The sequence below is a fragment of the Gracilinanus agilis genome, unplaced genomic scaffold (genome assembly GCF_016433145.1).
Source record: "Gracilinanus agilis isolate LMUSP501 unplaced genomic scaffold, AgileGrace unplaced_scaffold46953, whole genome shotgun sequence".
NCBI lineage: Eukaryota > Metazoa > Chordata > Mammalia > Didelphimorphia > Didelphidae > Gracilinanus > Gracilinanus agilis.
Window position 1 is genome coordinate 1,529 of NW_025381303.1, and position 11,528 is coordinate 13,056.

An 11,528-nucleotide genomic window follows, 5' to 3' on the forward strand; every position below is an offset into this window, starting at 1 on the left:
CCCCTATGTTAAATTTATCTATGGTCTAAAAACCATTTTATTCTAAGTATCCTCTGTCTTCTTTGTCGTCATCATCACTTACTTGGATTCAACAAACAGAGTGGACAGGAGATAAGTGATCAAACTTTAGGAAGAACTATAGTAAAAGGGAGAAACGGAGGTCAGGAGCCAGGTCTGAAGATGGACACAATTGCAGAGGTGCATAATTCCCAATATATTCCTGGGTTCACATCTGGCTTTAGATACTTCCCCGCTATATGGCCCTGGGTAAGTCACTTAACCCCAACTGCCCAGCCCTAGACTGATAACTTAGATTCAATTTTAAGACAGAAGGTAAGAGTCTAAAAAAAAAAAAAGAGGGAGAAAAAAATGCTTTACAGGATAATAAGAAAGTGATTTTGGCGACTGGAAAACCATCTTGGCAAGTAGAATTAAAAAAGAATACCACAGCATTAGGAAATATCCAAGGGAGTTGACAAACTAGAAAAATGGCACAGAGAAAAAACCAAAAAGGCAACTTACTTAGCACACATGTAAGCATTCTCTCCACTCAAGACATCTGGTTTTACAAACAGCTCCAAGGCACGTACAATATTTGCAGCTTGCTGTAAGAGACAAGTACAAGGTAAACAAGTAAAAGAAAGAGAAGCTGAGATATACAAGAAATACCTAAATTAAAATGTTTTTGTTTGAGTTAAGAAAATATTCATGTTATATTATATAATTCTGAGTTTTGAGATTTCAGTCTAACAAGATCAAATGGCAAACATCAGAAGAGGCACTAATCTATGTTATTGTTTTGTGAACTGAAAGTTGTGAGAACTGAGTGAAAGATACTGACTCCATGTTGTGACTCAAACTGGATCTAGCTCAGTTCTCTATCCAATTATGAGTCTAGTCCAATTTTGGTCTTGTGAGAAAACTTTATTCAATTATGAAACTTATGAGAAAATTGTATTGCATTGTTTGAATTTAGCCCTTTGAGGATGGGAAGCTGGACACACAGAATTATCCAAGTATTTTTCCACTTAAAAGATTTCAGGTTTGCTCTAAGTTATAGATTATCCTATTGAAAATCAGATAACATCTCTACCACAACACAAAAGCAGTAATATAGCAAAGAATGTCCTTCTAAAAAGAACATGCCAAAAATATCTGTGAAAAAAAGCTTTCGATAAACCTTTCCACCAAAGCAACACATTTCTTACTTCCCATCTAGCTCTTTTTATTTTTTAATTTTTTTAAATTCATCTCTTTTTAAAAAGTTAAAATCCTCACTTTCTCAAATCAGCCATATATATATATGTAAATATATATATATAAGTGACAATGCTATAATTTTGTACCCTGATCTCCAGTGCAACATCCAAATAGGGGTCGTAGGTGTCAGAGACGCTTTTACATACTGAGCACTTAACTGTAATAAAACAGAGCAGAGAGCAATTAGTCAAGCATTAAAGAAGCTCAATTGAAACTGCTGCAGATATCTCTTTCTCATTTTTTTCCAAGGCTTACTAACCTTTAAGGTGGTTTTTTTCTCTCTCAAAACTCTATTACAATGTTAGCAAGAGATTGTGATAAAATTAGCTTTGCAAGCATCATTGTACTTGGCAAGAGATCTCAATTGGAATTTCTATCATTCAAGAACAAAAAGACATGAAACCAACCAAAAGCAGCCCAGAGCAGCTGCATGTATTAGTAGGGTAATGGAATCTTTTTTCTTCAATAATCAATAGGTTTGTCTGTACTGTTGATAAACAAGACATTCAAGAGGTCTACTGTGTTCTACCTAGTTTCATTATTTATGCTATTTTGAGAAATGATAAAAAATTATAGGGATTCTTTGATTCCTTTGGTTACTACTCTAACCTCCAGCAAAGAAAGAAAGGAATAAAAAGATCTGTACTTACCACGAGATCTCAGGTAACCTCCAAAAATTTGATGGACTAAAGTAGTTGCCTGTGTCTGGCGATCTAATCTGCAAAAGATATAACACAGATGAAAAACTTCAAGATCAGTACATACCCAGATAGCACTCATCTCCTACAAAACTGAGAATTTGCATTGTGGGTTAACTGTTGTAAATCTCTTAAAATGTTCTCAAAGCAAAGCAGAGAGAGCATGACAACCAGGGCATTTTATTCCACTAATGCAGAACACTAAACGCAGGGACACTTTCTTTCATGCAGGAGAGAACAATGTTAATTTGTTTCCATTGATATAAGCACACTTAAATCAGCCAATGCTCAGATTATCTTCATAAATAGCAATTAGATTTTATTGCCACGAATATTTAAGGTACTTATTGGCTTTTTTTAACCTTGTGATTTCTTTGGTATAGGGAACTTCCAACAAGGAAAATTCTATCAATGAAGATTTAGCAATTACTGTGCTAAATGCTAAAGAAATGAGAGTTGCCTAGGGCACTGAGAGGTTAAATGACTAGAACCACCAAGCTCATCCATATGAAAGAGAGGACCTGACTCCAGGTCTTTCTGACTCAAAAGTCAGCTCTCTATCCACTATGCAATATTGTTTCTCACCTATGAACATGAGTTTTTCAGCTTCCTTTTTATTTGTGGTTCCTCATTAAGATCTTAAGCCTGTAATTGCCTAGCCTTTATTGCTCTTCTGGCGTGGCACCAAAACAAAGTATTGATTCTATGACAAAAGGGAAGGGTTTTTAAAAACAAACCTAAATACAACCAACTCATTTGAATGTCAGATTTGCCCCAATTTTTTGTATGTATGAAGTTCTTTCACTTAAGTCTCTTCATAGATTCCCCTCCCCCCCAGACACACACACACACACACACACACACACACACACACACACACACACACACTCTATGTCTAACAGGAACTCAAGAGTTACCAAAAAAAAAAAAAAAATTTAAAAAGGGCTCAAAACAATGAATAGCTGATAAGTGGCAGACAAGGTAGGAAAAATAATTGACAACAGATGTGGATTTCTTTTCTTTTTTAAACTCTTCCCTTCCATATTAGATACTTGGATACTTCCAAAGCAGAAGAATGGTTAAGGGTTAGGCAATGGGGATAAAGTGACCTGCCCAGAGTCACACAGCCTAGATTTAGATTTCAAAACAATATCATGTGCTAAAGCTTTCTCTCTCAATCAGGCTGCTGAGATAAATTTCCTTCAATCTGGAAAACTTCATAAAAACCATTCCTAATTTTTTTTGCATGAACTAAATGCTATTCCAAAAAAAGCTATACATGTGCCTTTCTTTGAAGTATATTCAGGCTTCAGTCTGAGAAATATAAAATAATCTACGTAGTTTATAAAGGTAATGAATGCAAAAATATCTTTTTGATTGCCATAAATGTATGTTCCCTTCAAAATAATCAATCAACAAGCATTTGTTTAGTGCCTACTCTGTGTCAGACACAAATACGATAAATGAAATCTCTATTCCCAAAGAACTTACATTCTAGTGGGGATGATAAAGACATATGAGTATATAAAAAATAAAGAGAATGAAATACAAATTGTAAAAAGTTAAATACAAGGTAGTTTCAGAATGAAGGCACTAGCAGTTGAGATCAGGAAAAGCTACATGTAGGTAGTGTTGCTTAAGCTATATTTGAAGGATCTATAACTGAAGGAAAAGAACTTTATGAGGCAGAAATTGGACTATGATGTATGAAGACTAGAAAGAAGGGCAGTATGACCAGATCACAGAGTGGAAGAGGGGGAGTGACATATAATGAACCAGGAAAGACAGGATGGGGCCAAGCTGTTGAAAAGTTTTAAAGCCAAACAGGAGTTTATATCTGATTCTAGAAGTAAATAGAAAGTCACCAGAATTTACTAAGGGAGTGACGTAGTCAAATCCCTAAGGAAAATCACTTTGGCACTACATAGAAGACAAATCAGAGTGCACAGAAACTTCAGGAAGAAAGACCAATTAGGAGGCTACTGTAACTACTGCAAACAATAATGCAGGGCCTGAATAAAGACAGCTGTGTGAGTAGAGGAGCTGAATGAGAAATGATGTAGAAATAGAAAACTTCTAGATTTGGCCATTGATAATTGGGGTGAGGAGTTAAAGATAACACCAAAGTTATGAATCTAGAATATTGGAAGATTTTGGTGCTTGTGCAGAGAAGTTTGGAAGAAAGGTGGGTTTAGGGGAAAAGATGAGTTCAGTTTTCAACATGTTAAATTTAAGATGTCTCTGGGACAGCCAATTTGAAATGTGACTGAAGCTCAGGAAAGACTGGAGCTAGATTCAGAGATCTGCATAAAGATAACATTTTACTGGAAGCTGATGAGTGATATGGATGAGACTAAGATAAAAGACATCAGCAATATTACAAAAACCTAGAGAGAAAAGATTATATAAAAGCCATTAGAATTAGTGATTAAAGAGACCACAGTAACTTTGCAGGGAGCAATTTCATATTAAGCAATATGGTTGATGAAGCTTAGGGAGAAATAGAATGATTAAAAATTATGGTTGGAGAGAGGAATGTCAGAGATCTTAATGTAAGAAATGAGTAAGAGTAAAATCCCAGGTACAGTGAAAAACCATCTCTACTTGTGGCTGAAGTAGAGAGAAATTAGCTTCCAATTCTCAACTCCAAAGTGAAGAAACCAAGTACATACTTTGTATAGCCATTCAAGCAGGCCTTTTGCATAGCATCAATAATGTACCGAAGAAATTCATGTGCATCTTCCTGGTTTCCAAAGCGGAAGTGCCTAGCAATTTCTGTGGATAGAAAAGGAAAAAAAATCAGTCTAGAAGGGAAGAGTTTGAAATTTTACTTCTTTAAACAATTAACTTTATTCCCTGTTTTCCTCAATATTCCTTAATAACTCAAAGTACAAAGTACATAGGGGCTAATTCTTAATATATCAGAGAAAAGCAGATAACCCATAAAACTAACCAGGAACTAAGAATATATATTTAGTTCACTAACTTAATCTTCACAAGTCAGTACAAAGTAAAAAAGCAATTATTCAATACCATTGCAATTTGTTCTAAAAACCAACCTGTCCATTGCTTCTGGCAAAGGTAGAGGGTTATTTAGTATGCAGCAATGATACAACATAGCTAAAGATTAAGTCGGTTGACACCTAATTCACATTGTCCCATGCTACTGTTCCTAATAAAAGAGAAGACAGCATCATAGTGTAATGGGAAGAACACTGGAAGAGAAAAGAGTCAAGAGATTTAAATCCTAGATTACAGTCCTGCTACTTAACTAGTTCTATGACCTTGAGGAAGTAATTTTACCCCTCTGGGTCTGAGTTCCCTCACCTGCAAAATAAAGGAACTTGACTAGATAATCTTTCAGGAACCTTTGAGTTCATACATTATGACTCATTAGGTCTTCTTCCGCAGTGACTCTAAGCTTTAATAGCCTCTTCCATCTGTGAATCATTTGCAATTTACTATGTCTCAAAATGTAGCACTTTATATATGGCCTTATATTTTTTCTTATTGTTTGATATGTATAAATCTTGTTTCCCCAACAAGAACTTGTTTCCTGAGGATAGTTCCTATTTTTAATATATCTTACACATTCCCTATACTACCCAGCAAAGTTCTAGGCAATTGGATCTAAATAAATGTTTGGTAATATCACTTGATTCTTACTTTTCAGGTCTCGGATAAAGGAGACTGGCTTGATAGCATTGCCACTATTGGCAAAGGCCTGGATCATGTGATTCTGCATAACACACAGCATACAAAAACCTCCTTGGTGACCTGCAGATAAAAAAGAGAGAAAAAGAGATTTCTGACTAGTCTCCAACTACAATGGTAATGGGACAAATGACAAAAGAGTGAACTGATAACAATTGGAACATCAAAAAGAACATGGATGACTAAGATTACTATAAGCATAGAATCAAAGATCATCATCGAAGAAACCTTTTTTGTGCTAAACAGCCTTTAGAGATCATGGAAAATCTTGATTCTAGAAAACACCGCATCATCTTTTTAAAGTTCATTGCTTGCTTTTTTGTTCTTTTAATTTAACAAGTTTCTAAAGGCATTTTCAAAATTAAGCTTAGAAAAATATTTGTTCTTACTAGAAGGGATGTGAAAAAATAAGTATACTAATGCACTGTTGAGAGAGTTGTGAATTGGTCCAACTGCTCTGGAGATCAATTCTAAACTATGTTCAAAGGGCTATAAAACTGTGCATATGTCCAGCAATACCATGGCTAATTCTGTATCCCAAAGAGATCAAAGAAAAAGGAAAAGGGCCTATATATTCAAAAATATTTATAGCAGTTCTTTTTGTGGTGGTAAAGAATTGGAAATTAAGGAGATAACCATCAACTGGAGAATGATGGAACAGATTATCATATATGATTATGATGGAAAACTATTGTTCTATAAGAAATGATGAGAGGGATGGTTGCAGAAAAAACCTGGGAAAATTCCTATGAACTGATACAAAATGAAGTAAGCAGAACCAGGAAAACACTATACAGTAACAGATTTAACTACTCTGATCAATGCATTTCCAAAAGACTCAGGATGAAAAATGCTCTCCATTTCTGGAGAGAGAACTGATGAACTCACTTGAGTATGAATTGAAGTATATTGTTTTTCACTTTCTATATTTTTCTTACTTTTTTGGGGGGGAGGGGGTTTGCAACACAGCTAATATAGAAATGTTTTTTATGACCTGACGGATATCACAAGTGTCATATTATTTGCCTTCTAAATTGGTGAGGGAGGGGCTATATAGGGAGGGAATTTGAGACTCAGTATCTCTTAATTTCACTTTATTTAACCAATGAATTATAACAGATCAGAACTCAGTGATTACCATTCACAATGAAAGAAACTTCATAGTTTTCAGTAAACCCCTTATTTTTGAGCAGCTACGTAGGTGCCATACGCTACCTACTGTTTATTCATCCTTTCTACTAACTCTGGACCATATGACATGGAACATAAGGTCTACAACAAAGACTGCCCTCAATATTTTTAACCTACTTAGACCAGCATCTCAAACTCCTATTAACAGAGCACAAACATAAACCAAAGAGGTCAACTTTAAAAAAAAAAAAAGCACAACTCTTTTTCTCAGTTACTGAACTTGAGGTGAAAAAAATTCAATTTACCCTAAAACATTGTATGAGTTAATCCTCTAAGCATATTCCTAATGTCATCGACTTATTTTCTTTCTTTCTTTCTTTCTTTTTTTTAACCCTTACCTTCTGTCTATTGGCTTATAGGTGGAAGAGCGGTAAGGGTGGGCAATGGGGGTCAAATGACTTGCCCAGGGTCACACAGCTGGGAAATGTCTGAGGCTGGATTTGAACCTAGGACCTCCCGTCTCTAGGCCTGACTCTCAATCCACTGAGCTACCCAGCTGCCCCCTCATCAACTTATTTTCAAATGAACAGTCATTCTCAGATAGAACAAGTATATGAGCAAAGAAAGTACAAACAAAAAGATTTAATTTGCTTTGCTAAAGATTTTCCAGACTTTACAAAATAAAAGTTACTTATCAATTGGAAAAATTGTGGCTTTTAGTATATTATTATTTGCTCTATTAATAGAATTAGTGTGATAATTCTGGGGAAGATATCTGGGGAAGTTGGGGTAAAGTTAGGGTGAATTTTATTTATTACTCTTTATATTGTTTTAGAGGTTGTTCGTGGGCATAGATTGAATATTAAAATAAGAATAATTGAAATTATAAAGGATAGAAATATATTTTGATTACATCTTTTTGAGTAGAAGTAACTAATGAGGATGACGTAGAATGTATGTTGGTTTGACCTTTAGGTCTTATTTTTTCATATCAGTTTAGATCAATTGGTATGGTAACAATTAGTTGGCCTATAAATAAATTTATTAAAGGTGAAGCTCGAAGTATAATATGAATGAAGTAACCTAATGCTTGAGAAGTTGATAGTATGGTTTATTGTGTTTGAGTTTATTAGTGAGTTGAGTTCTATGCTGACTAGAAAGCCTTAGTAGTGTGAGGTTAAGGGCTGATAGTTTGGTTTTGGTGGGTATTGTTATGGTGATTCGTGATGTTGGAGGAATGTTTATTGTTAGAAGGAATCCTGTGAAAATGCTTCCTAAGGCTAGTCCCAGAAGAGGGTTAATAAGGTTTGGATTATTTTCAATGATTGGAGATACTGATATAAAGCGAGGATATCCAAGTAGGGCAAAACAGACACAATAAATTCTGGTTAATCTAAATACTTATTCTGGCCAGATGAATCACTGCCACACTGCAAAAAATCAACACATAATCACAAACTTATGACCTCAATGTAGCTTCATTACCAAATTTTTTAAAAAGTCATTTTTTATGACTCAAAATTATACTTACAGTTCCGAGTATGTTCCTTAGAAAGCAAGTAATTAGCTAGAGGGGGTGTGTAGGTCAAACACTGTATGGTGGAGTTCAAGAAACAGGTGTTGCCTAAATTATGGAGACCTGCTCCAACTCGGTAAATGCGCTCCCACTTCAAAGATAGTCGATCCATAGGGAAGAGAACTTTCTGTGGGGCTGGAACACCATCACTACAGCTTTCAAACACATGATCACTGCCTGAAAAAGCAAAGGTAAGAAGAGGAAGTGATTGATATACATAAGTAACAAGAGAATTCTCTGAAACAAAGTATCTTATTCAGACTACAAAAAAAGCAACTCAAAAAACCCACCTACATATAAACATCTAAATCCATCACTCTTTGGCCTATACTCTGTTTCCAAATATATATTATTTACCCTGTCTCCTGATCTGTGCCTCATCACAACTCTTGTGGCGACCAATACTTTCTATTCTGGGGTTCAGCAGCACATATTTGCTCTTTAAGGACTCTAATTGGTAAGAGAAGCTCTTGCTTGCAGGCTCAAATTCTATCTTCTGTAGGAGGACTTTTTTGGCAGAAGAAGCCAAGAGCTTCCCCAGATCGCCATCATCTGTTGAATCCTTCCGACCAGGTTTCAGAGCTTCCTTTAGCTTATCAACAATTGGCATCGTGCATCACTGAAAGTAAAATGATTGAGACAGAGTAATAATAAAAGTAAACAAACAATGCCTGGAAGTCATTTCCTTTAAATTTTTCTCAATGATCTTTACAGATCTCTAAGGAACTATTTGAATAAGCTACCTAAGACCATAAATTATCATCCTCACAAAAGAAAGGCAAACTAGAGTAACAAATTAATTGGAGCCCAATAATTGTAGGAAAGAAAATTAACCAAATCAATGAAAACAGATTTCTAAGTGAATATTACACAATCCTCCAATAGTCTCAGAATATGGAAAAATTAAGCTATAAGGAACACAAAGAAGATGAGTGATCTCTGGAAAGAAAATGGTTAACCTGAAACAGAAAGGTATTTGTTTGTTCATAAAGTTATTTACCACTACCCTATAAAAAAAAAGTGGGGATAAGGGAAGAGCTTCAATAGAACTGGCACCTGGGGTACAACAAATTTAAAATTTATCCCCAAATCTTGTCAAATAGTAACTTACAAAATAAATTCAGATACAAATAAATTCTAGAGATGTTACATACATGGTACTACTTTTCTATCTCGTCTCTTTTCTTTACCCTGGCCAGGGGGAACTGATTAACAACTACTAACTTTGTCACTTGTAATGGAGTATACTAATTAGGATTCAAGAACTTCCTGAATTACACTCAGAAAAAATTGAATTAAATCCATTCGTGGAAATTCTTTTGAACTCTACTCAGGAATCTGCTTGATTATCACAAATACCCTCTGATTCAATTCCACTTCAAGGTCAAGCTAGGATATAGCCATATGGATGATCTATTTTTATACGGATTTCCTTTCCCACAATGTCTTAAAAGTATGTGGAATTTTAGTAAATTAAAACTGCATTAAAACTTTTAGAACACACCATATAAACATTATATCTATGTAGGTGTGTATGTGTGCACACATGTGCTATACACATGTTCAGACATATATTTAAAACTTATTATGCCTGAGTACTCTGTTTTTGCTGAAAATAAGATATCTGTTCTAGAGGGAAGTCTTCAAAAGCACTCACTCAGTGCAGGGTCACATGCAAAAAAGTTGAAACAATGACAGAACATGCAGAAACTTTTGCAGACTCACCTAGGATATCAGGATTTAGACCAGCTGCTGCAGCAGCATCTGATCAATTTATGAAGAGGACTATTCCAGCAAGCCAAATATTGTCCTCTGTCTTTTAATTAGAGAGCTCTTCTTCCTTTTCCTTTTAAGTCAGCAAAACTGCAAAGTGAACAGAACATTATCAACTATCAGAATCTACAGTGTGAAGAACCAAGACATAGTAAGAAAATTATCAACTTTCATTGTCCCTACTCTTTCTGGCAGTAACTTTCCACTACCAACCACAGTTACAGACCATTTGCTATGTATAATTAGTCATGAAAGCAAAAGAGTAATACAGAGAGCAACTGTTTAGATTAATTTGGGAAGATGAACTATGAACATTAAGGATACAAAAATACAAATTCTTGCCATGGTCATTACAATCTTTGTCCCAGAGAAGGCTGTCCCAAATGAAAATGATCTACAGAAAAGGCAATCCGTCCACCCATATCTTTGATCAATCTCACTTGAAAAAACTAAGAGTTAACTGATACATTAACAAACGTGTCCTTGCAATTAATGAGTACCTTGAAGATACAAGGGATATCAGAAGATAATAACTGCTGAGACTTACTGTGGTCTCTTAAAATTTGTTAATCCATTTTACATTATCTCATTTGATCCACACTACTTTGGAAAGTACTTGAGTTCTAGATTTAAAAATAAACCTATATGACCCTTTACTATAAGAATACAGAACTAGGTTTTCCCTTGGTTTGGAAACATAGGATATAAAAGCCTTAACTGAGAAAATGATCCAACTTCAATATTAATTTCACAAACTTGAGTAGAAGCTTTAGGAACTAACCAACAAATGACTACCCTCTGAAAACTACAAAGCCAAATCAGGGCTGTTTTAAAAAAGTATACATAATCCAAAGGCTTTGGCTTTGTGAGTTTTGAGAAGCATGAAGATGCCAATAAGGCAGTTAAAGAAATGATTGGAAAAGACATCAATGGAAAGATGGTATTTGTAGGCCGGGTACAGAAGAAAGTTGAATGCCAGGCTGAATTAAAACGGAAATTTGAGCAGCTAAAACAGGAGAGAATCAGCCGCTACCAGGGGGTGAATCTCTATATTAAGAACTTGGATGACACCACTGATGATGAAAAATTAAGGAAGGAATTTTCTCCTTTTGGATCAATTACCAGTGCCAAGGTGATGCTTGAGGATGGGAGAAGTAAAGGCTTTGGCTTTGTCTGCTTCTCTTCACCTGATGAGGCTACTAAAGCAGTAACAGAAATGAACGGGGGCATTGTGGGCTCAAAGCCCCTATATGTTGCACTTGCACAGAGGAAAGAAGAAAGGAAAGCCCACCTAACCAATCAGTATATGCAGCGTATTGCAGGAATGAGAGCCCTCCCTGCCAACACTATCATCAATCAGTTTCAGCCAACTCCTG

General features: G+C 35.4%; 2 protein-coding genes across 2 annotated transcripts; one reads left to right on the top strand and one right to left on the bottom strand.

Moving 5' to 3' along the window:
• Window positions 1-518: 518 nt before the first annotated feature.
• On the bottom strand, window positions 519-10,138 carry LOC123255456 (ubiquitin carboxyl-terminal hydrolase 36-like). The gene is made up of 8 exons (XM_044684246.1): window positions 10,105-10,138; window positions 8,737-8,998; window positions 8,335-8,556; window positions 5,625-5,735; window positions 4,631-4,733; window positions 1,911-1,978; window positions 1,347-1,417; window positions 519-605 (listed from the first exon to the last, which is right to left on the bottom strand). The coding sequence occupies exons 2-8, from the start codon at window positions 8,987-8,989 to the stop codon at window positions 519-521; spliced, it is 915 nt and encodes a 304-aa protein (XP_044540181.1). The 5' UTR covers window positions 8,990-8,998; window positions 10,105-10,138.
• A 909-nt stretch (window positions 10,139-11,047) lies between these two features.
• Window positions 11,048-11,524, top strand: LOC123255457 (polyadenylate-binding protein 4-like; the record flags this gene model as incomplete). The annotated part of the gene is made up of 1 exon (XM_044684247.1): window positions 11,048-11,524. A coding segment is annotated over exon 1 (462 nt), but the record flags the coding sequence as incomplete, so codon positions are not given.
• Between the last annotated feature and the right edge of the window lie 4 nt (window positions 11,525-11,528).

Bases quoted from the DNA above. Each gene is read 5' to 3' on its own strand.
- LOC123255456 (XM_044684246.1), bottom strand. From the start codon at position 8,989: ATGCCAATTGTTGATAAGCTAAAGGAAGCTCTGAAACCTGGTCGGAAG. The intron at 8,557-8,736 runs GTAAATAATATA...TTGCTTTTTCAG, and splicing joins GGCACAGATCAGGAGACAGG to GCAGTGATCATGTGTTTGAA. The intron at 1,979-4,630 runs GTATGTACTTGG...TATCTTTTGCAG, and splicing joins TGCTTGAATGGCTATACAAA to ATTAGATCGCCAGACACAGG.